Source organism: Oncorhynchus masou, chromosome 30 (genome assembly GCF_036934945.1).
Source record: "Oncorhynchus masou masou isolate Uvic2021 chromosome 30, UVic_Omas_1.1, whole genome shotgun sequence".
In the NCBI taxonomy this organism is placed as follows: domain Eukaryota; kingdom Metazoa; phylum Chordata; class Actinopteri; order Salmoniformes; family Salmonidae; genus Oncorhynchus; species Oncorhynchus masou.
The window spans coordinates 55,034,760-55,062,145 of record NC_088241.1 but is presented as its reverse complement, the minus strand read 5'-3'; the positions used below and the strand labels follow the sequence as shown (position 1 = coordinate 55,062,145).

General features: G+C 42.8%; 1 protein-coding gene across 1 annotated transcript in view; it reads left to right on the top strand.

Annotated features, from left to right (window-relative positions):
- The window catches only part of qtrt2 (queuine tRNA-ribosyltransferase accessory subunit 2), a 61,404-nt gene extending 39,081 nt beyond the window's left edge, over window positions 1-22,323 (top strand). Inside the window, 5 exon segments of the mRNA XM_064947351.1 lie at window positions 1,577-1,686; window positions 1,881-1,954; window positions 1,957-2,045; window positions 2,047-2,088; window positions 22,279-22,323. Coding sequence (XP_064803423.1) covers window positions 1,577-1,686; window positions 1,881-1,954; window positions 1,957-2,045; window positions 2,047-2,088; window positions 22,279-22,323 — 360 coding nt within the window.
- The last annotated feature ends 5,063 nt before the right edge of the window (window positions 22,324-27,386 follow it).

Here is a 27,386-nt window from a genome sequence, read left to right as displayed (position 1 = left end):
GTATCAGTCAAATAAAACAACTGGATGAAGAAACAAACCCAACGGGTCAGATGGTGAAATGAAATCAATGGACGATCTCACTGTTACCCCAGGAAACGGATCACTATTGAACTATGCTCGTCGTTAGTCTCTGATAAAGGAAAAGAAAACTCAATATGATTAAAGCGTCATGAGGGAAATTGAAGCCTCCCATGAGAATTATACATTTTCTGGTTGATAGCTGTAAAAGTTTCTGTATCAGGCCAAAGTAACAGATTCTGATATAAAAGTTGGGGATCCGACTGGTTTAGACAGACAGCAGTAATAAATTCTGTATGGGGGAGTGTAATGGGGTTCACTGGAGGTGAGTGTGAGGACAAGACTGGGGTCCATCAGCTAAAGAGGCGAGAGCGTCCAAATCCCCTCTCAGCCAATTAGAGGGCTCCATGGGAAAATGGCGTCACAGCCATCTTCTCTGGCACCACAGGCCCTGGTTTAATCTGCCATCCTCTCTCTCTCTCTCTCTCTCTCTCTCTCTCTCTCTCTCTAATCACTCACTCTATTCTCCTCTCTTTACTCTGCCTCCATCGCTCCCTCCGTCTGTCAAACTCTTTCTCCCTTTCTTTACAATCCACCCCAATTTTGCCTTGTACATCCATCTCTCCCCCTCTCACTCTCTCCCTCCCATGAACAATTTTACCTCTATTTGCCCACCTCCTTTATCCCCTCACCCCCCTTCCTTGTCATGTTTGTTCTCTTCCCTCTTGTTTTCACCTTTATCCATCCCCTTCTCACTCTCCTCCCTATTTATTATATACATGGGCTCTTCTCTTCTCCACCAATCTCTGTTTTGCTATGCCACCCTCTCTCTCTCTCTCTCTTTATCACTCTCTCCATTCCTATCTCTTCTCTTCTTTGTTTCTCTCTCTAACAGGATCAATCAGTTTGTCCTCTCTCTATCTGCTCCCCCTTTGTTTATGTCCTCTCTCACTTTCTTTTTCTCTCTCTCTCGCTCACTCTCTCTGTCTCTTATTCGCTCTCTCTCTTTCTCACCCCTCTCTCTCCCTCTCTCTCTTTCTCTTCCTCTCTCCCCCTCTCTCACTCCCTCTCTTCTTTGTTTCTCTCTAACAGGATATATCTCAATTTCAATTTAAGGGTCACTCTCTACCTCACTTTCTTTTCATCTCTCCCCCTCTCTCTCTCTCTCTTTCTCTCCCTCTTCCCTCTCTCTCTCTCTCTCTCTCTCTCTCTATCCCCATGACTGTATCATTCTGCTTTCCCTCCTGTTGACCTCAGCTGCTCTTTATGGGTAGTGGTGCCTGGTAACTCTTTGTGTGTGACTTAGTGTGTGTGTGTGTGGGGGGGGGGTTGGTGGACGGTGAGTGGAATTCAGCAAATACTGATGTTCCTTTGTCGGAGAGGAGAAGAGCGTGAAATTAGAACACAATGGACCATAATTGGTTTAGGATGTATGGTTTTAGGGCATGATCTGACTGCTGTGGATTTTGGAATGTGTGGGTTTAGTGAAAATATAAGATTGGTGTAGTTTAATGGGTGTGGCATAAGGGATTTATTGATTGGTGCGTATTTTGTGGAGTCGGACAAGGACAAGCCAGATGCTGGTGTTGGTGAGACGACTGGAACTGATAATCCCCAAGAAGACCAAACCAAGATGACTCCTTTTAAAATCAACCTGAAAGATGAGAGGTTTGTGTCCATGAGTGTCAGTTAGTGTGTGTACTATACACACGAGCCTCTGTCCCTTGCACTCTACTCAAAGGGACATGGTGTGTTTGTGTGTGGGTGTGCACCTGTCTGAGGGATTTGAACCTGCAACCTTTCGGTTACTAGTCCAATGCTCTAACCTCTAGGCTACCCTGCCACCCCGCTCTCCTTTCCAGGTACAGAGATGACTTCAGTCATGTGGGATGTGGCTGCTACCACTGCAGGAACCACAAGAGGGCGTGTCTACGCCACCTTTAGTGACCAATGAGCTGCTGGCTGGAGTCCTGCTCATGCTCCACAACATGGCCCACTAATGCGCCTTCTTCACCGCCCTTAGGGGGGGGGGTGCTGGCCAGCGACAGACTGGACCTCCTCAAGAAGAGAGTACTACTAGGCAGGCGGTGAGCAGGGAGGCGGCTGGGGAGAAGGATAGGTACATTAGTTAGAGAGGTAAAGGTAGGGAGGGCATGGGGAGAGGATGGAATGGAAGGGTTATTGGGAATGGGGAAGATAGCATAAAAAGGAGGGAGTGTAGAGGGATCCAGGTGAAAGTGTAGGGAGAACTTACTCTCCTTCTTTCAAGAGTGATCAGTGGGTTTGACAGTTGACTAGATGAAAGCAACATCACCATTGACTTGCTCTCACCTATCCAATCATGTCAGATCAGTCATTCATTCCAGGCAGTCAGGATGCATTTTTAGAGAACTCTAAGGGGAAATTGGCTTTGCAGTGGGCGGAAGTCATCCATAAAAACAAAACAAGCATGTCAACAAATCAAAACGATATGACAAGAGGGAGGGCTGGAGGGAAACCTGGGGTGAGGAGGAGGGAAGATGGAAGGAGTGGGAGGTGAAAAGAGCCAAGTAGGACAGTTGAGCATCGTTTCAGCCCTCTCCCATTGAGCCTGCCTGCTGCCACCAAGTCCAGGTCAGCGGATGAGTCCAGGTCAGAGGACTCATTAACATTACGGGAAGTGGAGCGCAGACCAGTGGGACAACAAACAACCCAAATAGAGTTTGGAAGAAAAAGGCAGGAAACCTCCATGGCCCTGCTTCTCCCTGAAATACATTAACAAGGTGCGTACGAAACAACCCCGCTTCAGGCTAGGGCAGTGGCTATGGTAAAGAGGAAAGGAAGCCACTACAGACGTGTTGATCTTTGGTGTGTGGCCTCCGTTGAGCACTACTCCTGATGCTGTCAGCGCAGTCAGCTACTGTTTTATTTATCTGGTTCATTTACATCAACCTCACTTCCCTTTTTTTCTGTAATTCATATTTTTCACACTCGATCCAAGTATCTGATATCGGATGGGGATGTGATTTTCCACTGTCTAATACATTCTATGAGATGTGCCAGCTGGTTGTATCCATTTATTTTCCGAATGCAAACACACACACACACACACACACACACACACACACACACACACACACACACACACACACACACACACACACACACACACACACACACACACACACACACACACACACACACACACACACACACACACACACACACACAGACGTATACGTAAAAATAACTGTAAACTGGTATACACCCGTGGAGAATGGCTCCCTGTTGGGGCACGTCCATGTGGGATACTCTATCTGGTGTCTTATGTATCCACTCATACCCCTACGTGCATACCACAGGCAGCTGTTTGCATCTTAATTGGGGAAGCTGGGCTCATAATAATGTATTGAACGGAATGTATGGAATGTTATCAAACACATGGTATCTATGTGTTTGTTACCATTCTATTCCAGTCATTCCAGAGCCTTCAGAAAGTATTCACACCCTTTGACTTTTTCCACATTTTGTTGTGTTACAACCTGAATTTAAAATTGATTAAATTGAGATTTTGGGGGGGTCACTGGCCTACACACAATACCCCATAATGTCAAAGTGGAATTATGTAGATTTTTTTTCTTACAAATTAATAAAAAAATGAAAGCTGAAATGTTGAGTCAAAAAGTATTCAACCTTTTTGTTATGGCCTAAATAAGTTAAGGAGTAAAAATGTGCTTAACAAGTTACATAAAATGTTGCATGGACTCACTCTGTGTGCAATAATAGTGTTTAACATGATTTTTTAATGACTACCTCATCTCTGTACCCCACACATACAATCTGTAAGGTCCCTCAGTCGAGGAGTGAATTTCAAGCAAAGATTCAACCACAAAGACAGGGATGGTTTCCAATGCCTCACAAAGAAGGGCGCTTTCTTTGTGAACAGACATTGAATATCCCTTAGGATGGCGTATTTATACACCCAGTCACTACAAAGATACAGGCGTCCTTCCTAACTCAGTTGCCGGAGAGGAAGGAAACCACTCAGGGATTTCACCATGAGGCCAACAGTGACTTTAAAACAGAGTTTAATGGCTGTGATAGGAGAAAACTGAGGATGGATCAACAACTTTGTAGTTCTTCCACAATACTAACTTAAATGAGAGTGAAAAGGAAGCTTGTACAGAATAAAATATTCTAAAACATGCGTCCTGTTTGCAACAAGCCAAAGCAATTCACTTTTTGTCCTGAATACAAACTGTTGTATTTGAGGCAAATCAAATAGAACACATTACTGAGTACCACTCTCCATATTATGAAGCATAGTGGTGGCTGCATCATGTTATTGGTATGCTTGTAATCATTAAGGAGTAATGGGTTTTTTAGGATAAAAAATAAACGCAATGGAGCTAAGCACAGGCAAAATCCTAGAGGAAAACCTGGTTCAGTCTGCTTTCCACCAGACACCGGGAAATTAATTAACCTTTTAGGCCAAATCTACAGTTCAGTTGCTTAACAAGAAGACGTGGAATGTTGCCGAGTTACAGTTTTGACTTAAATCTGCTTGAAAATCTATGGCAAGACTTAAATGGTTGTTTAGCAATAATCAACTACCAATTAGACAAGAGCTTGAATAAATGTCAAACATTTAATGGGCAAATACTGTACAACAAACTTATCCAGAAAGACTCACAGCTGTAATCACTGCCAAAGGTTATTCTAATGTATTGACTTATGGGTGTGAATACTTATGTCAATTAGATATTTCTGTATATCTTTTCACAACCTTTGCAACACTTAAAACAAACATGTTTTCACTTTCTCATTATGGGGTATTGTGTGTAGATGGGTGAGAAAAAATATAAATTGAATCCATTTTGAATTCAGGTTGTATCAACAAAATGTGGAATAAGCCAAGGGGTATGAACACTTTCTGAAGGCCCTGTATTATTAGCCTGTCCTCCTCTCACCAGTCTCCTGTGATGCATACAGATGCGCTGGTTTTGGCTGTGTCGGTTGTTCTGTTCCCCAGAGGTTTGGTTGAGGTTACCTGGATGGTTTCGTTTTCAGTTCCATTGCAACTCCTGCTGAGAACATAAAGATATGGCAGCCAGTCAGCGGTTTGGGATGGAGAGAATACCAGAACCTTTTGAAGGATTATGACTAATTGAATGTGCTGGCCTGCGAATGTGCGTATGGATGTGTGTGTGTGTGTGTGTGGGGTGGGTGGGTGGGTGGGTGGATTTATTGCATTGGTGTGTAATAGTGTGTGTGTGTGCGTGTATGAATGTCACTGAATTTTGTGTGAGTGAGCATTAATGCAGGTGGGCACATGTGTCACAGTGTGAGTTATAGTGTGTGTGTGTGTGTGTGTGTGTGTGTGTGCGTGTGTGTGTGTGTGTGTGTGTGTGTGTCTCGCTATGGGATTGTTAATGTGATTGAGTGTGATTGACGTCGGGTAGTATTTACATTTAAAAGGGGTTCGTGAGGGACACACACAGCAGGTGGGACCCACAGCTCGTTTGAACTAATTACACCGACTGAGAGCAACTCCAGAGGATCATTAAAAGTTTCCTCCATTCTCCACAACTTTCGCTTGTGAGGTCTCACACATCGGTTCTGGACTTCACATGCCAGACAGATTGCTATCAACTTCAGTGGCAGCAGCACGCTGCTGAGAAGAATGGGCCCTCTTCTTTAACCTCTGTTTGACAGAGCTAGGAAGGTTGTGTGTAATAAGGATTAAAGCCATGGAGGTTTCAGTTACACAAGGTGCTGTTTTATAGTTAGGCCATTTCAAAATAAAGCCATTACAAAGGCTGCTAAGTGACTATGATGTTGAGCAGGACTGGTGTTGTCAGACTGACACTGAGGAAGTGTGGGACAGCTGGCAGACAACAGTTTCCTAGTAGCACTACGCACCACCAAGTCAGCTTGTGTAACTGATGATTTGACATAGTGTCATTATGGCCAGTCAGGGTTTTCTTCATCTCAGAAAAAACACATTCACTCAACACTGAGTTAAACTGTCAGTTTTCATAACCAGAACTAATTTCACCCAATGGGAACTGAGCAGGACATCTCTAACTGTCGTGGCAACTGTTTCCTAAGTCATCTCCCTGATGACCTGACCCCTACCATCCCCATGGTAACACCTGACCGTTGGCAGTTAATAAATGGCTGTTGAGCTGTAGCCGTGACAGTCCAGGGTGTTTTAACTGGCCTGAATGATGGATGAAGAGGGAAGAGAGCTAGGGGCCAGTTGTCATGATTACTCCACTGATAGGGCTCAGGATTCATTTAGCCACGTAGAATGGTCACGAAGCATGGCTCTGAATCCACAGGGATCCTTTGCTGCCCATCTCTGCCTCTGGGATTAGTATACCTCCCCACCGTTAATGTTTTATCATGGGCGCTCTGGCTTTCAGAATTAAAATGGATAAGGTTTGAGCGATATATGTTGAAATGTTGTAAGTCATTACCACTCAAAGAGCTCTGGGTTAATGCATCCCAAGGCCCTTTGCACTCACCTACTGCAGAAGTAGATCCAAATAGGACTTGATGGGAAATCTCCATTGGTCAACCTGCTTTTTTGTGCTCCAGACAGCAAGGTGTAGTCTGCCTCTCACAGGATATGGTAAAAATACATTACTACTGGAGACAAGTTCTACTAATTCTAGTACTTAGATTCCCTATAGTGGAGAGGGGCAGGGAAGGGAGTGCTGTACATCTGGCCCTACTCATTGGAATTTCATTGTTTGAATGTCGGCTGTATGTACAACAGTACTATGTTGCTATGGTTACTTGGTCAGGCCCTCGCCTCCAGGCCTTGGCATTCCGCGGCCTCAGATGTCACAGGAAGAAGTATGAAAGGTCAAAGTGTCTTCTGTTGCAGGAGCCAATGAAAAGGTCTCGTATGTCGTAAACCTTTTCCTAAGCAGCTCACTGTCATCCAGCAGCTCATGCCTGGGTTGGATGGAGAAGTGATATGGTAGGAGGGAACAGCATAAATTGTGTTGTGGAGGGAAGTTACGTGCTTTGACAAAATTATTAAGATGCCTTTAATGGTCCAACCGAAATTTGACTTCCGCTTTTCACCCAACCCCTCCGAAAGACACACATACAGTGTACAGGTTTTTTTGAGAGGTGCTGCCACACTGGGCGCCCAGTGTTGTGTGGGGTTAAGTACCTTGCTCAAGGGTACAACAGCAGGCAATGGTATATAGGATTGATACCAGCAACCCTCTGGTTGCCAACTCACTTCTCAACAGATTTTTTCCAGTTGGACCTGGGATTCGAACGGTTGCCAGCTCGCCTCTCTAATCACTAGGCAACCTACCGCCCCTATAGTCATTAGCTACAGGAGTTCCACCCTGAGCCATCTGGAGACTCGTTACCCCATTGAGCATTAGGCATGATCTATAGGAGCCTAAATGACCACTCATACCCCCCAAGTAATTCATCACGTGAGCCATAGAGATCCTACATGTAAGTGTAAGATGTGAGCACACTCCGGAGAACCACTTTAGTTCTGTTGCACAATGATGGGTAATTCATGCATAATGAAGGCTTCACATGAGAGTGTCATGTATAGCCTACATATGTTCCAGAACCCACTGTGAATGTCGTGTGTTTACGCCGTAGGCTCGGCAGGCAGGGGGATTAACACGTTGTCTGTGTGATGATGATGCTCATGATGAGGCTTGTATAAAACAGGACTAATTACTTCTGATTACCATGTTCATAGTTAATGAGCTTCCAATCCCCATGGAAACCAGTGTGACATAAGAGTTCTGGCTTGGGTTTCCTAAGCACTAAGGTCATCTTAATTCCAATTAAACTAAATGGACAAAAGATTTGATCATCTTTCCCTCGATTCACACTAGGTTATTTAGTCTACCCTTTAGTAAACTACTGTAAACTTAGGCAACATATGACTTCTTCATATGTAGCCTATCAAATTATAATTATAGTGTCTCTGTGTCGGTTTCATGATGTATTTATTCATTAATTTAGTTAAGAAAACCCCTCATAACTAACCTAGGCTTAGGTCAGGGGAGAGAGGTAAAAAGTCTCCCGCCACTCTGGCTTCATTCATGGTTGACCGGAGGTCTCTGAGATTGTGACATCTATCTTGGGATGACACAGAGAACGCAGATAAAACATTTCAAAACACACTTGTAGTGGTTTAAAGTACTGAAGTAAAAATACTTTAAAGTACTACTTAAGTAGTTATTTTGGGTATGTGTACTTACGTTACTATTTATATTTTTGACCGCTACATCCCTTAAGAAAGTATACTTTTTACTCCATACATTTTCCTTGACAGCCTAAAGTACTTGTTACATTCTGAATGCTTAGCAGGACAGGAAAATAGTCAAATTCATGCACTTATCAACTGAAAATCCCTGGTCACCCCACTGCCTCTGATCTGGAGGACTCACTAAACAGAGAACATCCCTGGTCATCCCTACTGCCTCTGATCTGGAGGACTCACTAAACAGAGAACATCCCTGGTCATCCCTACTGCCTCTGATCTGGAGGACTCACTAGACAGAGAACATCCCTGGTCACCCCCACTGCCTCTGATCTGGAGGACTCACTAAACAGAGAACATCCCTGGTCATCCCTACTGCCTCTGATCTGGAGGACTCACTAGACAGAGAACATCCCTGGGCACCCCCACTGCCTCTGATCTGGAGGACTCACTAAACAGAGAACATCTCTGGTCATCCCTACTGCCTCTGATCTGGAGGACTCACTAGACAGAGAACATCCCTGGTCATCCCTACTGCCTCTGATCTGGAGGACTCACTAGACAGAGAACATCCCTAGTCACCCCCACTGCCTCTGATCTGGAGGACTCACTAAACAGAGAACATACCTGGTCATCCCTACTGCCTCTGATCTGGAGGACTCACTAAACAGAGAACATCCCTGGTCATCCCTACTGCCTCTGATCTGGAGGACTCACTAGACAGAGAACATCCCTGGTCACCCCCACTGCCTCTGATCTGGAGGACTCACTAAACAGAGAACATCCCTGGTCATCCCTACTGCCTCTGATCTGGAGGACTCACTAGACAGAGAACATCCCTGGTCACCCCCACTGCCTCTGATCTGGAGGACTCACTAAACAGAGAACATCCCTGGTCATCCCTACTGTCTCTGATCTGGGGGACTCACTAAACAGAGAACATCCCTGGTCATCCCTACTGCCTCTGATCTGGGGGACTCACTAAACAGAGAACATCCCTGGTCATCCCTACTGCCTCTGATCTGGAGGACTCACTAAACAGAGAACATCCCTGGTCATCCTTACTGCCTCTGATCTGGAGGACTCACTAAACAGAGAACATCTCTGGTCATCCCTACTGCCTCTGATCTGGAAGACTCACTAGACAGAGAACATCCCTGGTCACCCCACTGCCTCTGATCTGGAGGACTCACTAAACAGAGAACATCCCTGGTCATCCCTACTGCTTCTGATCTGGAGGACTCACTAGACAGAGAACATCCCTGGTCATCCCTACTGCCTCTGATCTGGAGGACTCACGAAACAGAGAACATCCCTGGTCATCATCCCGTGTACTGCCTCTGATCTGGCGGATTCCCTAAACGCACATGCTTCGTTTGTAAATGATGTCTGAATGTTGGAGTGTCCCCCTGGATTACCATAAATAAATAAAAAACAAGAAAATGGTGCCATCTTGTTTGCTTAATATAAGAAATTTGAAATGATTTATACTTTTACTTTTGATACTTAAGTATATTTTAAACCAAGTACTTTTAGAATTTTACTCAAGTAGTATTTTACTGGAGGACTTTTACTTTTACTAGAGTCATTTTCTATTAAGGTATCTTTACTTTTACTCAAGTATGACAGCCTATATTGTGACAACATTTTCTGATGTTTTTGTTTGTTTGTTGTTCGGCAGAGTTTTTTGTCTGTTCGAGCAAACAGTTTTTTGGGGAGGGGCTTGTCAAAGTTCGACCTTTCGCCCTTTCGTTGATGATTGGTCAACAGTAGGGATTCTTCAATGAAGTGTTTGTTGTCATTAAATGACAGATGACTAGTTTTCATCCACATTTTTTCACTTGAGAAATACTGCGCCAAAACATCTTATTTGGATGTGAAATTGCGTGACTTAGACCTCCTCGGCCAAAACGTCAAAGTTAATTACAGATTTCTTGAGTTATTTTAGTGTACAGGCTACGGTGTCTCATGGAGGACAAATGGTAATATTTCCGCATTTTCTAGTTTTTCAAGCAAGGGTCTTTTAAGGGAGTATAAGAGCACAGACGTTCACTTCGCCTAGCCGAGTTCTGCTAGGAGCAAATGAACCTATGTATGGATACGCCTTTAGCCTACTGTTCCTTGGTTGAGGAAACATGGAGTGTTTGGAGAGCCTGCAGCTACTGACAACATAGTTGTAGGCTACTGATGACCGCAAGGCGCTACAGAGGGTAGTGTGTACAGCCCAGTACATCACTGGGGCCGAACTCCCTGCCATCTCTCTGCCAGGTGGTGTCAAGGCAAGGCCCAAACATTTTTTAAAGACTCCAGCCACACAAGCCATAGACTGTTCTCTCTGCTACCTCACGGCAAGCGGTACCAAGTCTGGAACCAACAGGACCCTGAACAGCTTCTACCCCCAAGCCATAGACTGTTCTCTCTGCTACCTCACGGCAAGCGGTACCAAGTCTGGAACCAACAGGACCCTGAACAGCTTCTACCCCCAAGCCATAGACTGTTCACTCTGCTCCCTCACGGCAAGCGGTACCAAGTCTGGAACCAACAGGACCATGACTCACTAGACAGAGAACATCCCTGGTCACCCCCACTGCCTCTGATCTGGAGGACTCACTAAACAGAGAACATCCCTGGTCATCCCTACTGCTTCTGATCTGGAGGACTCACTAGACAGAGAACATCCCTGGTCACCCCCACTGCCTCTGATCTGGAGGACTCACTAGATAGAGAACATCCCTGGTCATCCCTACTGCCTCTGATCTGGAGGACTCACTAGACAGTGAACATCCCTGGTCATCCCTACTGCCTCTGATCTGGAGGACTCACTAGACAGAGAACATCCCTGGTCACCCCCACTGCCTCTGATCTGGAGGACTCACTAAACAGAGAACATCCCTGGTCATCCCTACTGCCTCTGATCTGGAGGACTCACTAGACAGAGAACATCCCTGGTCACCCCCACTGCCTCTGATCTGGAGGACTCACTAAACAGAGAACATCCCTGGTCATCCTTACTGCCTCTGATCTGGAGGACTCACTAAACAGAGAACATCCCTGGTCATCCCTACTGCCTCTGATCTGGAGGACTCACGAAACAGAGAAAATCCCTGGTCATCATCCCGTGTACTGCCTCTGATCTGGCGGGCTCCCTAAACGCGCATGCTTCGTTTGTAAATGATGTCTGAATGTTGGAGTGTCCCCCTGGATTACCATAAATAAATAAAAAACAAGAAAATGGTGCCATCTTGTTTGCTTAATATAAGAAATTTGAAATGATTTATACTTTTACTTTTGATACTTAAGTATATTTTAAACCAAGTACTTTTAGAATTTTACTCAAGTAGTATTTTACTGGAGGACTTTTACTTTTACTAGAGTCATTTTCTATTAAGGTATCTTTACTTTTACTCAAGTATGACAGCCTATATTGTGACAACAATTTCTGATGTTTTTGTTTGTTTGTTGTTCGGCAGAGTTTTTTGTCTGTTCGAGCAAACAGTTTTTTGGGGAGGGGCTTGTCAAAGTTCGACCTTTCGCCCTTTCGTTGATGATTGGTCAACAGTAGGGATTCTTCAATGAAGTGTTTGTTGTCATTAAATGACAGATGACTAGTTTTCATCCACATTTTTTCACTTGAGAAATACTGCGCCAAAACATCTTATTTGGATGTGAAATTGCGTGACTTAGACCTCCTCGGCCAAAACGTCAAAGTTAATTACAGATTTCTTGAGTTATTTTAGTGTACAGGCTACGGTGTCTCATGGAGGACAAATGGTAATATTTCCGCATTTTTCTAGTTTTTCAAGCAAGGGTCTTTTAAGGGAGTATAAGAGCACAGACGTTCACTTCGCCTAGCCGAGTTCTGCTAGGAGCAAATGAACCTATGTATGGATACGCCTTTAGCCTACTGTTCCTTGGTTGAGGAAACATGGAGTGTTTGGAGAGCCTGCAGCTACTGACAACATAGTTGTAGGCTAGTGATGACCGCAAGGCGCTACAGAGGGTAGTGTGTACAGCCCAGTACATCACTGGGGCCGAACTCCCTGCCATCTCTCTGCCAGGTGGTGTCAAGGCAAGGCCCAAACATTTTTTAAAGACTCCAGCCACCCAAGCCATAGACTGTTCTCTCTGCTACCTCACGGCAAGCGGTACCAAGTCTGGAACCAACAGGACCCTGAACAGCTTCTACCCCCAAGCCATAGACTGTTCTCTCTGCTACCTCACGGCAAGCGGTACCAAGTCTGGAACCAACAGGACCCTGAACAGCTTCTACCCCCAAGCCATAGACTGTTCTCTCTGCTACCTCACGGCAAGCGGTACCAAGTCTGGAACCAACAGGACCCTGAACAGCTTCTACCCCCAAGCCATAGACTGTTCTCTCTGCTACCTCACACGGCAAGCGGTACCAAGTCTGGAACCAACAGGACCCTGAACAGCTTCTACCCCCAAGCCATAGACTGTTCACTCTGCTCCCTCACGGCAAGCGGTACCAAGTCTGGAACCAACAGGACCCTGAACAGCTTCTACCCCCAAGCCATAGACTGTTCTCTCTGCTACCTCACGGCAAGCGGTACCAAGTCTGGAACCAACAGGACCCTGAACAGCTTCTACACCCAAGCCATAGACTGTTCTCTCTGCTACCTCACGGCAAGCGGTACCAAGTCTGGAGCCAACAGGACCCTGAACAGCTTCTACCCTCAAGCCATAAAACTTATAAACAAAACTGCTAAATAGTTAATCAAATGGCTACCCAGACTACCTGCATTGACACTTTTTTACACTAACTCTCTTGCACTGACACACTGAACTCTAACCACACACACACATACATACACTGATACCCCAACAGACTCATACACACACACATTGCATACGCTTCCAGACACACGCACATGCACAGCCATGTTATTTTCCACAGCCTGTATACAGCCATGTTATTTTCTACTCCTCTATATATGTCATGTTCTGACCTTTATTTCCTTTGTTTTGTATTCATTATTTAGTATGGTCAGGGCGTGACGCCGCATTTTGGTCCTCCGATCCTTCTCGCCTCTCCTCTTCAGATGAAGAGGAGGACGACCGTGACAATATAGCCATGTTATTTTCTACTCCTCTATATAACCATGTTATTTTCCACGGCCTGTATACAGCCATGTTATTTTCTACTCCCTATACAGCCATGTTATTTTCTACTCCCTATACAGCCATGTTATTTTCTACTCCCTATACAGCCATGTTATTTTCTACTCATCTATATATAGCCATGCTACTTTCTACTCCCTGTATATTACCATGTTATTTTCTACTCCCTGTATATAGCCATGTTATTTTCTACTCCTCTATATATAGCCATGTTATTTTCTACTCCCTGTATATAGCCATGTTATTTTCTACTCCTCTATATATAGCCATGTTATTTTCTACTCCCTGTATATAGCCATGCTACTTTCTAATCCTCCATATATAGCCATGTTATTTTCTACTCCTCTATATATAGCCATGTTATTTTCTACTCCCTGTATATAGCCATGCTACTTTCTACTCCTCTATATATAGCCATGCTACTTTCTACTCCTCTATATATAGCCATGTTATTTTCTACTCCTCTATATATAGCCATGTTATTATCTACTCCTCTATATATAGCCATGTTATTTTCTACTCCCTGAATATAGCCATGTTATTTTCTACTCCCTGAATATAGCCATGTTATTTTCTACTCCCTGAATATAGCCATGTTATTTTCTACTCCCTGTATATAGCCATGCTACTTTCTACTCCTCTGAATATAGCCATGTTATTTTCTACTCCCTGAATATAGCCATGCTACTTTCTACTCCTCTATATATAGCCATGTTATTTTCTACTCCCTGAATATAGCCATGTTATTTTCTACTCCTCTATATATAGCCATGTTATTTTCTACTCCTCTATATACAGCCATGTTATTTTCTACTCCCTATATATAGCCATGTTATTTTCTACTCCTCTATATACAGCCATGTTATTTTCTACTCCCTATATATAGCCATGTTATTTTCTACTCCTCTATATATAGCCATGTTATTTTCTACTCCCTATATATAGCCATGTTATTATCTACTCCCTATATATAGCCATGTTATTATCTACTCCCTGTATATAGCCATGTTATTTTTACTCCCTGTATATAGCCATGTTATTTTCTACTCCCTGTATATAGCCATGTTATTATCTACTCCCTATATACAGCCATGTTATTTTATAATCCCTATATATAGCCATGTTATCATCTACTCCCTATATATAGCCATGTTATTATCTACTCCCTATATATAGCCATGTTATTTTCTACTCCTCTATATACAGCCATGTTATTTTCTACTCCCTATATATAGCCATGTTATTATCTACTCCTCTATATACAGCCATGTTATTTTCTACTCCCTATATATAGCCATGTTATTATCTACTCCCTGTATATAGCCATGTTATTTTCTACTCCTCTATATACAGCCATGTTATGTTCTACTCCTCTATATATAGCCATGTTATTTTCTACTCCCTGAATATAGCCATGTTATTTTCTACTCCCTGAATATAGCCATGTTATTTTCTACTCCTCTATATATAGCCATGTTATGTTCTACTCCCTGTATATAGCCAAGTTATTTTCTACTCCCTGAATATAGCCAAGTTATTTTCTACTCCCTGAATATAGCCATGTTATTTTCTACTCCTCTATATATAGCCATGCTACTTTCTACTCCTCTATATACAGCCATGTTATTTTCTACTCCCTATATATAGCCATGTTATTTTCTACTCCCTGAATATAGCCATGTTATTTTCTACTCCTCTATATATAGCCATGCTACTTTCTACTCCTCTATATACAGCCATGTTATTTTCTACTCCCTATATATAGCCATGTTATTTTCTACTCCTCTATATATAGCCATGTTATTTTCTACTCCCTATATATAGCCATGTTATTATCTACTCCCTATATATAGCCATGTTATTATCTACTCCCTGTATATAGCCATGTTATTTTTTACTCCCTGTATATAGCCATGTTATTTTCTACTCCCTGTATATAGCCATGTTATTATCTACTCCCTATATACAGCCATGTTATTTTATAATCCCTATATATAGCCATGTTATCATCTACTCCCTATATATAGCCATGTTATTATCTACTCCCTATATATAGCCATGTTATTTTTCTACTCCTCTATATACAGCCATGTTATTTTCTACTCCCTATATATAGCCATGTTATTATCTACTCCTCTATATACAGCCATGTTATTTTCTACTCCCTATATATAGCCATGTTATTATCTACTCCCTGTATATAGCCATGTTATTTTCTACTCCTCTATATACAGCCATGTTATGTTCTACTCCTCTATATATAGCCATTTTATTTTCTACTCCTCTATATATAGCCATGTTATTTTCTACTCCTCTATATACAGCCATGTTATTTTCTACTCCTCTATATATAGCCATGTTATTTTCTACTCCTCTATATACAGCCATGTTATTTTCTACTCCTCTATATACAGCCATGTTATTATCTACTCCCTGTATATAGCCATGTTATTTTCTACTCCCTATATATAACCATGTTATTTTCTACTCCTCTATATATAGCCATGTTATTTTCTACTCCTCTATATATAGCCATGTTATTTTCTACTCCTCTATATATAGCCATGTTATTTTCTACTCCCTATACAGCCATGTTATTTCCTACTCCTCTATATACAGCCATGCTACTTTCTACTCCTCTATATACAGCCATGTTATTTTCTACTCCTCTATATATAGCCATGTTATTATCTACTCCCTATATATAGCCATGTAATTATCTACTCCCTATATACAGCCATGTTATTATCTACTCCCTATATTCAGCCATGTTATTTTCTACTCCTCTATATATAGCCATATTAATTTCTACTCCCTATATACAGCCATGTTATTATCTACTCCCTATATATGTTATTTCCTACTCCCAATATACAGCCATGTTATTATCTACTCCCTATATTCAGCCATGTTATTTTCTACTCCTCTATATATAGCCATATATTTTCTACAGCCATGTTATTATCTACTCCCTATATATAGCCATGTTATTATCTACTCCTCTATATATAGCCATGTTATTTCTACTCCCTATATACAGCCATGTTATTATCTACTCCCTGTATATAGCCATGTTATTATCTACTCCCTATATACAGCCATGTTATTTCCTACTCCCAATATACAGCCATGTTATTATCTACTCCCTGTATACAGCCATGTTATTATCTACTCCCTATATACAGCCATGTTATTATCTACTCCCTATATACAGCCATGTTGTTATCTACTCCCTGTATATAGCCATGTTATTATCTACTACCTGTATATAGCCATGTTATTTTCTACTCCCTGTATATATCCATGTTATTTTCTACTCCTCTATATACAGCCATGTTATTATCTACTCCTCTTTATATAGCCATGTTATTATCTACTCCCTGTATATAGCCATATTATTATCTACTCCCTATATACAGCCATGTTATTTCCTACTCTATATATAGCCATGCTACTTTCTACTCCTCTATATATAGCCATGTTATTTTCTACTCCATGTTGTTATTTAATATTAACTGTGCTAATATTTCAATGCTTTATTACCCTTTTCTGCTTATCTTTATCTCTGCATTGTTGGAAAAGGATCCTTAAGTAGCATTTCACTGTTGGTCTACACCTGTTGTCGACGAAGAATGTGACAAATAACATGTGATTTGATTTCGATTTGAACACGTAAGATCAAATGGCCTTCAGTGGAGTTAAACAAATATTTATATTTTACTTAACCTGGACGATTCTGGGCCGCCTTATGGGACTCCCAATCACGGCCCGGTTGTGATACAGCCGGGAATCAAACCAGGTTCTGCAGTTACACCTCTAGCACTGAGATGCAGTGCCTTAGAACGCTGTTTACTTACTGTAGCGAATATGCCATTAGTGCAGCAGAGAAGAAGCCCACAGATGATTCATATTTCCTCATGAAATGCCTCAATAGATGTGAGTTTCTGCTCCTCTCCAAGTCTATTATTCACAAACATGAGCTTTCGCTGGGAGATGAGGAAGATGAAGAGAGGATAGGAAATGGAAATACTATAGGGAGACGGGAAGGAAGGGAAGAGGTAAGAGATGCGTACCGAAATGTTCGGACATCTACAAATAAACTGGTGCACTCAGTGAAGGAAAGACATCTATGATTCAAATGTGAACGCCGTTTACGCTGGAATTATTATGTTCAGGAGCTTTGCTATACACAATAAACCTCAAGGAGGTGTGGTATATGGCCAATATGGAATTTTCTTAGTCAACGACACAAAGCGGAGTGCCTGGACACAGCTCTTACCCGTGGTATATTGGCCTTATATCACACCCCCTGAGGTGTCTTTTTGCTATTATAAACTGGTTACCAATGTAATTAGAGCAGTAAAAATGAATGTTTTGTCATACCAGTGGTATACGGTCTGATATGCCATGGCTGTCAGCCATTCAGCATTTACTGTAGGGCTCGAACTAACCAGTTTATAATAGAATGTGCACAACTCATCAAAAGACTATGGGCAAATCAACTGTCAGAACAATTTACAAAAACTGCATGGCTAATCTCAGTGCAACGGCTCCCCATGAGAGCAGTAGTCCAATGGAGCTCTTACATTAAAATGAAAAAAAGCCCAATGCCATCAAGCACTCATGATGAAACCTTGAACCCGAACTGATGCAAGATATTGGAATTACCAAATGCCATACTGTATGGAAACATTTATGGGACATTTAATGAGATCAACAAGGACCTTTTCCTCCTCATAATATGCATAGTAGCCTAGGCTAAACACACAAATATGTAAAACCCAATGCCGAATGACACTTCGTTGGGGGTTGGAGATATCCCTCTAGTGGTGTGGGGGCTGTGCTTTGGCAAAGTGGGTGGGGTTATATCCTGCCTGTTTGATCCTCTCCGGGGGTATTGTCGGAAGGGGCCACAGTGTCTCCCGACCCATCCAGTCTCAGCCTCCAGTATTTATGCTGCAATAGTTTATGTGTCGGGGTAGTATTTCTCCTGTCTTATCCTGTGTCCTGTGTGAATTGAAGTATGCTCTCTCTAATTCTCTCTCTCTTTTTCCCTATTTTTCTCTCTTTCTTTCTTTCTCTTTCTTTCTTTCTCTCTCTTGGAGGACCTGAGCCCTAGGACCATGCCTGACTCCTTTCTGTTCCCAGTCCACCTGGCCGTGCTGCTGCTCCAGTTTCAACTGTTCTGTTCGAACGTGCTACCTGTCTCGGACCTGCTGTTTTCAACTCTCTACAGACAGCAGGAGCGGTAGAGATACTCTGAATGATCGGCTATGAAAAGCCAACTGACATTTACTCCTGAGGTGCTGACCTGTTGCACCCTCTACAACCACTGTGGTTATTATTATTCGACCCTGCTGGTGATCTATGAACATTTGAACATCTTGGCCATGTTCTGTTATAATCTCCACCCGGCACAGCCAGAAGAGGACTGGCCACCCCTCATAGCCTGGTTCCTCTCTAGGTTTCTTCCTAGGTTCTGGCCTTTCTAGGGAGTTTTTCCTTTCCACAGTGCTTCTACACCTGCATTGCTTGCTGTTTGGGGTTTTAGGCTGGGTTTCTGTACAGACTTTGTGACATTAGCTGATGTAAGAAGGGCTTTATAAATACAGTGGGGCAAAAAAGTATTTCGTCAGCCACCAATTGTGCAAGTTCTCCCACTTAAAAAGATGAGAGGCCTGTAATTTTCATCATAGGTACACTTCAACTATGACAGACAAAATGACCGTTCACTGTTATTGTGATCATTTTGACCCCACGGGGTGAGATCTTGCGTGGAGCCCCAGATCGAGGGAGATTATCAGTGGTATTGTATGTCTTCCATTTCCTAATAATTGCTCCCACAGTTGATTTCTTCAAACCAAGCTGCTTACCTATTGCAGATTCAGTCTTCCCAGCCTGGTGCAGATCTATAATTTTGTTTCTGGTGTCCTTTGACAGCTCTTTGGTCTTGGCCATAGTGGAGTTTGGAGTGTGACTGTTTGAGGTTGTGGACAGGTGATAACAAGTTCAAACAGGTGCCATTAATACAGGTAACAAGTGGAGGACAGAGGAGCCTCTTAAAGAAGAAGTTACAGGTCTGTGAGAGCCAGAAATCTTGCTTGTTTGTAGGTGACCAAATACTTATTTTCCACCATAATTTGCTAATAAATTCATTAAAAATCCTACAATGTGATTTTCTTGATTTTTTTTCTCATTTTGTCATAGTTGAAGTGTACCTATGATGTAAATTATAGGCCTCTCTCATCTTTTTAAGTGGGAGACCTTGCACAATTGGTGGCTGACTAAATACTTTTATTTGCCCCACTGTAAATGTGATTGATTTATTGAAAATATTTTGGTTTCCAGCGAGACAGTTTAAACTGAAAGAACAACATTTTTTTTAATTGAATGTGAAATAAAGAGTTTTTTTTTAAAGGTAAAGCTAAATAAAATTAACAGAAAAGCTACAAAACAAGAGATGAAGAGTGGGGATGGGGGATTGAGGGATGGGAGGAAGGTGGGCTTGGGAGGGGAAGATGAATCAGCATATTCCAGTAGATAGCCGACTACTGTATGGAATTCTCTCTAGTTATTTTGAGGAATAATTAAAGAAACTGTACTGAAGCCCCATAATCCTGATCCATGATAGAAGGTGAGTTTCCATCCTGTCTATTCATAATGACTGAAAGAGGCCAGAAACCATTCAGATGGGATTAGGGTTTGGCCAAGGTTTTATGGGAGAGAGAAAACCCTGAGTCGCTCAGGTTGCCAGTCATTTGGCGTGTTCACAGCTGTGTTGGAGCGGGTGGGGAGGAGTCACATAAGCCATTGCTTGTCTATTAGGGACATTGGACACAGTGGGTTAATCTCTATACTATAAAATGGCTTCTCTATTCCAGTTCCAATACTATTGCAATTCAACCCAAGCTCAGTTGAAACAGATATGTCAGAGACAAACTTGGGAATTTCTCAGATTAGTGTGCACAAATAAAGGTGTCAAGGAGAGGAAGTTACCTTTGAATTTTTGGTACGAACGACACCCAGCATTGCATGCATAAATGGTTTCCAAGGCAACGGGGATGGAATAGTTTTTCCCCACTTCCCCCTCGGAAATTAGGTCTACGATTTAGTCAGCGACAGTTGACTTTTGCAGAGTTAGTGGCCTGTGATATTGGTTTAATTTAATGGTGATGTCAGCTAGTACATTGAATACAGAAATTATTCACACCCCTTCCCTTTTTCCACATTTTGTTACCTTACAGCCTTATTCAAAAACAATTAAATAAAAAAATGTGCATTGCCAATCTACACACATACTCCATAAAAAAACAAAAACCTTATTTACATAAGCATTCAGACCCTTTGCTATGAGACTCAAAATTGAGCTCAGGTGCATCCTGTTTCTACTGATCATCGTTGAGATATTTCTACAACTTATTTTTTTTTAAATTTGTTATTCTTTTTAGGGGGTTGATCAGCTTTAGTATTGCAGATAGATCGTGGCTTCCATCAATGTTATTGTCTGCATCCCTTCCAATCCCCCATATATTTTTAGCAGATATAAATATATATATTTTTAACAACAAAAATAAATAAATATATATATAAATATTTTTAGCAAAAAAAAAATTAAATTATATATATATATAGGATAGCAGGGTTCGGTACACGAATCGGGTTCTCGGTAGGTCCAGGTCCAAATGCCAACAGGTAAATCCAAAATAATCCAGCTCATACACGATAAATCCAGCCAATCTCTATTGTCTCTTTCTCTATTATTCATAGATCCTTCCAGCACTCTCTCCCTCTCTTCCTGGTTTTTCTTGACCCTTTATCTGTGGGTCGGCTCCACCTTCTGAGGGTTCCCCTTGCTTCTGGGACTTGTAGTTTTGGTGGTCGGCCATTTTGTGATCTGTAGTTCTGACAGGGGTGGCCGTTTTAGTGATCGGGCAGAGCCCATTTATTAGTTCTGCTTTCACATATCTGCCATTTATCACTCGACCCCCTTCTTTGCCACACATCTCTCCCCCTAGATCCGACCCCCTAGGTCGGGCTACCGCAGCAAAATATGCGTGCATGCGGGATAACCCATCCACGTTTCCCATTTCCTTCCCTGCTCTGTGTTTCAAGTCAAAATGAAACGGTTGGAGACTCAAAAACCACTGCATCACCCGAGCGTTCTTCTCTTTAGCCCTATGCATCCAGGTGAGTGGGGCATGGTCACTGATGAGGGTGAAGTGGCGCCCCAGCAGGTAGTATTTCAGGCTTTCTAGAGCCCACTTTACTGCCAGCGCCTCTTTCTCAACGACTGAGTAGTTGGTTTCCCGTGGTTCCAGCTTCCTGCTTAAAAACAGGATGGGGTGTTCCACCCCTTCTACCTCTTGGGATAGCACTGCTCCCAAGCCGACCTCTGAGGCATCCGTCTGAACCATAAACTCTCTCTCAAAGTCTGGTACCACCAGCACTGGATTACAGCAGAGAGCCTCCTGTAATGTCCTAAATGCTTTGGTGGCCCTTTCATCCCATTTGACCATGTTTGGCCCTCTGGCTCTAGTCATGTCGGTAAGTGGGGCAGCCACTGTGGCATAACTTGGGATGAACTTCTGGTAGTAACCGGTCAGCCCTAGGAAGGCTCGAACCTGCTTCTTATTTACTGGTTTCGGCCATTCTCTATTTGCCTTCACCTTCTTATGTTGGGGTTTGATTCACCCTCTTCCCACAGTGTATCCCAGATACTCTGTTTCCTCTAACCCCACATAACACTTGGCAGGGTTTGCCGTGAGCCCTGCCTTTCTAAGGGCGTCTAACCCTGCCTGTACCCGGGGTAAGTGGGATTCCCAATCTGGGCTGTAGATCCCCACGTCATCTAAATAAGCTGCGGCGTATGCTTTGTGTGGTTTTAGGACTTTGTCCATGAGCCGTTGAAAGGTGGCTGCGGCCCCGTGTAAGCCGAATGGCATGAAGGTGTATTGAAACAAACCGTCAGGTGTTGCAAAGGCTGTCTTTTCTTTGGCCCTGGGGGTCAGAGGAATTTGCCAGTACCCTTTTGTCAGATCAAGAGTCGTAATGTACAGAGCATTACCAATTTTCTCCAGTAGTTCATCTACTCGGGGCATGGGGTAGGCATCAAACTTGGAGATTTCATTTACCTTCCGAAAGTCGTTACAGAACCGCAAAGACCCATCGGGCTTGGAGATCATCACAATTGGGCTAAACCACTCACTATGTGACTCTTCGATCACTCCAGCTGTCAACATTTTCTCCGTCTCTGCTCTAATCGCGGCCCGTCGAACCTCGGGTACCCGATATGGCCTCATGCTCACTTTTCTCCCTGGTAGGGAAACGATATCATGAGCCGTAACCTCAGTTCGGCCAGGTACCTCTGAAAACACATCTGTTTTTCTGGATCAGGGTCTTTACTTCCTGTACTTGTGCTGGGGACAGAGTGGGTGAAATATTTACTTCGGCTGTCTCCTGAGTGTGTGTGGGGTACGTGACCATTCGTGTTTCTCTCTCTCTCCATGCTTTTAACAGGTTTATGTGATAAATCTTTTCCTGGAGCCGTCGACCTGGCTGTCGGATCCGATAATTTACTTCTCCTATTCTCTCCAGTACTTCATATGGTCCTTTCCATGTGGCTAGTAGTTTACACTCTACCGTGGGGATCAGCACTAACACCTTATCTCCCGGTTGAAATTCCCTCAGGGTAGCCTGCCGGTTATAAGTGTGCCGCTGGTGCTCCTGTGCTTGTCTCATGTGCTCTCTGACAATGGGCATGACTGTGGCTATCCTGTCTTGCATTGCCGTGACGTGCTCTATGACACTAGTATATGAGGTGGATTGGTGCTCCCAGGTTTCCCGGGCGATGTCTAAGATTCCCCGGGGATGCCTCCCATATACCAGCTCAAAGGGAGAAAACCCCAGCGAGGCTTGAGGAACCTCTCTAATGGCAAACATCAGATACGGCAACATGCAATCCCAGTTTTTCCCATCCTTATCGATTACCTTCCTGAGCATTGACTTCAGGGTTCGGTTGAATCTCTCAACCAGCCCGTCCGTCTGAGGATGGTAAACCGATGTCCTCAACTGTTTCACCTGCCACAGTTTACAAAGGTCTGCCATAAGGTGGGACATAAAGGGGGTCCCCTGGTCGGTAAAAATCTCCTTTGGAACCCCTACCCTGGTGAACAAGAGCACTAATTCCTTTGCGATATTTTTGGAAGCCATTGTCCGAAGGGGAATGGCTTCTGGGTAGTGAGTGGCATAATCTAGAATGACCAGAATGTATTGGTGCCCTCTGGCGGATTTGGGTAGTGGGCCCATTAAATCCATCGCTATCCTCTCAAATGGTGTTTCGATTATGGGGAGTGGCACTAACGGGCTTCTAACAGCTGGTCGGGAGCTGTTAACTGGCACTCCAGGCACTCTCCACAATGCCGAGCCACTTCAGCTTGAATTCATGGCCAGTAAAACCCCGTTACAAACCGGTCTCGGGTTTTATCGATACCAAGGTGTCCACCCAGAATGTGCCCATGAGCTAGATCCAGTACTGTCCTCCGGTACCGAGTGGGAACCAACAACTGTTCCACCACATCAACCCCTATTTTCGAGACTCTGTACACCAAACCCTTTTTCATGATGAAGTGGGGAAAACTATTAGGCATCATCCCAACATTTATGGGAGTACCATCTACAGTGCCTTGCGAAAGTATTCGGCCCCCTTGAACTTTGCGACCTTTTGCCACATTTCAGGCTTCAAACATAAAGATATAAAACTGTATTTTTTTGTGAAGAATCAACAACAAGTGGGACACAATCATGAAGTGGAACGACATTTATTGGATATTACAAACTTTTTTAACAAATCAAAAACTGAAAAATTGGGCGTGCAAAATTATTCAGCCCCTTTACTTTCAGTGCAGCAAACTCTCTCCAGAAGTTCAGTGAGGATCTTTGAATGATCCAATGTTGACCTAAATGACTAATGATGATAAATACAATCCACCTGTGTGTAATCAAGTCTCCGTATAAATGCACCTGCACTGTGATAGTCCTAGAGGTCTGTTAAAAGCGCAGAGAGCATCATGAAGAACAAGGAACACACCAGGCAGGTCCGAGATACTGTTGTGAAGAAGTTTAAAGCCGGATTTGGATACAAAAAGATTTCCCAAGCTTTAAACATCCCAAGGAGCACTGTGCAAGCGATAATATTGAAATGGAAGGAGTATCAGACCACTGCAAATCTACCAAGACCTGGCCGTCCCTCTAAACTGTCAGCTCATACAAGGAGAAGACTAATCAGAGATGCAGCCAAGAGGCCCATGATCACTCTGGATGAACTGCAGACATCTACAGCTGAGGTGGGAGACTCTGTCCATAGGACAACAATCAGTCGTATATTGCACAAATCTGGCCTTTATGGAAGAGTGGCAAGAAGAAAGCCATTTCTTAAAGATATCCATAAAAGTGTTGTTTAAAGTTTGCCACATGCCACCTGGGAGACACACCAAACATGTGGAAGAAGGTGCTCTGGTCAGATGAAACCAAAATTGAACTTTTTGGCAACAATGCAAAACGTTATGTTTGGCGTAAAAGCAACACAGCTCATCACAATGAACACACCATCCCCACTGTCAAACATGGTGGTGGCAGCATCATGGTTTGGGCCTGCTTTTCTTCAGCAGGGACAGGGAAGATGGTTAAAATTGATGGGAAGATGGATGGAGCCAAATACAGAACCATTCTGGAAGAAAACCTGATGGAGTATGCAAAAGACCTGAGACTGGGACGGAGATTTGTCTTCCAACAAGACAATGATCCAAAACATAATGCAAAATCTACAATGGAATGGTTCAAAACTAAACATATCCAGGTGTTAGAATGGCCAAGTCAAAGTCCAGACCTGAATCCAATCGGGAATCTGTGGAAAGAACTGAAAACTGCTGTTCACAAATGCTCTCCATCCAACCTCACTGAGCTCGAGCTGTTTTGCAAGGAGGAATGGGAAAAAATTTCAGTCTCTCGATGTGCAAAACTGATAGAGACATACCCCAAGCGACTTACAGCTGTAATCTCAGCAAAAGGTGGCGCTACAAAGTATTAACTTAAGGGGGCTGAATAATTTTGCACGCCCAATTTTTCAGTTTTTGATTTGTTAAAAAAGTTTGAAATATCCAATAAATGTCGTTCCACTTCATGATTGTGTCCCACTTGTTGTTGATTCTTCACCAAAAAATAAAGTTTTATATCTTTATGTTTGAAGCCTGAAATGTGGCAAATCTTTTTGTATCCAAATCCGGCTTTAAACTTCTTCACAACAGTATCTCGGACCTGCCTGGTGTGTTCCTTGTTCTTCATGATGCTCTCTGCGCTTTTAACTGAACTCTGAGACTATCACAGTGCAGGTGCATTTATACGGAGACTTGATTACACACAGGTGGATTGTATTTATCATCATTAGTCATTTAGGTCAACATTGGATATTCAGAGATCCTCACTGAACTTCTGGAGAGAGTTTGCTGCACTGAAAGTAAAGGGGCTGAATAATTTTGCACGCCCAATTTTTCAGTTTTTGATTTGTTAAAAAAGTTTGAAATATCCAATAAATGTCGTTCCACTTCATGATTGTGTCCCACTTGTTTTTGATTCTTCACAAAAAAATACAGTTTTATATCTTTATGTTTGAAGCCTGAAATGTGGCAAAAGGTCGCAAAGTTCAATACTTTCGCAAGGCACTGTACATACATAGCTAATCCAAGTTTATAATTTTAAAAGGCTAATTGATCATTAGAAAACCCTTCTGCTATTATGTTAGAACACATGCTGAAAATTGTTGTTCTGATTAAAGAAGCAATAAAACCAGCCATCTTTATACTAGTTGAGTATCTGGATCATCAGCATTTGTGGGTTCGTTTACAGGCTCAAAATGGCCAGAAAAATCAGTCTATTCTTGTTCTGATAAATGAAGGCTATTCCATGCAAGAAATAGCCAAGACACTGAAGATCTCGTACAATGGGGTGTACTACTACCTTCACAGAACAGAGCAAACTGGCCCTAACCAGAATAGAAAGAGGAGTGGGAGGCCCTGGTGCACATCTGAGCAAGAGGACAAGTACATTAGAGTCTCTAGTTTGAGAAACAGACGCCTCACAAGTCCTCAACAGGCAGCTTCCTTAGATAGTACCCACACAACACCAGTCTCAATGTCAACAATGAAGAGGCGACTGGCCTTCTAGGCAGAGTTGCAAAGAAAAAGCCATATCTCAGACTGGCCAATAAAAATAAAAGATTAAGATGGGCAAAATAACACAGACACTGGACAGAGGAAGATTGGAAAAAAGTGTTATGGACAGACTAATCTAAGTTTGAGGTGTTCGAATCACAAACATTTTGGAGATGCAGAAAAAATGAAACGGTGTCATCAGTCAAGCATGGTGGAGGCAATGTGATGGTCTGTGGGTGCTTTGGTGGTGGTAAAGTGGGAGATTTGTACATAGTAAAAAGGATCTTGAAAAGGAAGTCTATCACTCCATTTTGCAACGCCATGCCATACCCTGTGGACAGCGCTTAATTGGAGCCAATTTCCTCCTACAACAGGACAATGACCCAAAACACAGCTCCAAACTATGTAAGAACTATTTAGGGAAGAAGCAGTCAGCTGGTATTCTGTCTATAATGGAGTGGCCAGCACAGTCACCGGATCTCAACCCTATTGAGCTGTTGTGTGAGCAGCTTGACCGTATGGTTCGTAAGAAGTGCCCACCAAGCCAATCCAACTTGTGGGAGGTGCATCAGGAAGCATGGGGTGAAATCTCTTTAGATTACTTCAACAAATTGACAACTAGAATGGCAAAGGTCTGCAAGGCTGTAATTGCTGCAAAAGGAGGATTCTTTGACGAAATCAAAGTTTGAAGGACACATTTATTATTTCAACTAAAACTCATTATTTATAACCTTGTCAACGTCTTGACAATAAGTGACCACAAACGTTTAAATGGTAGTGTATATACA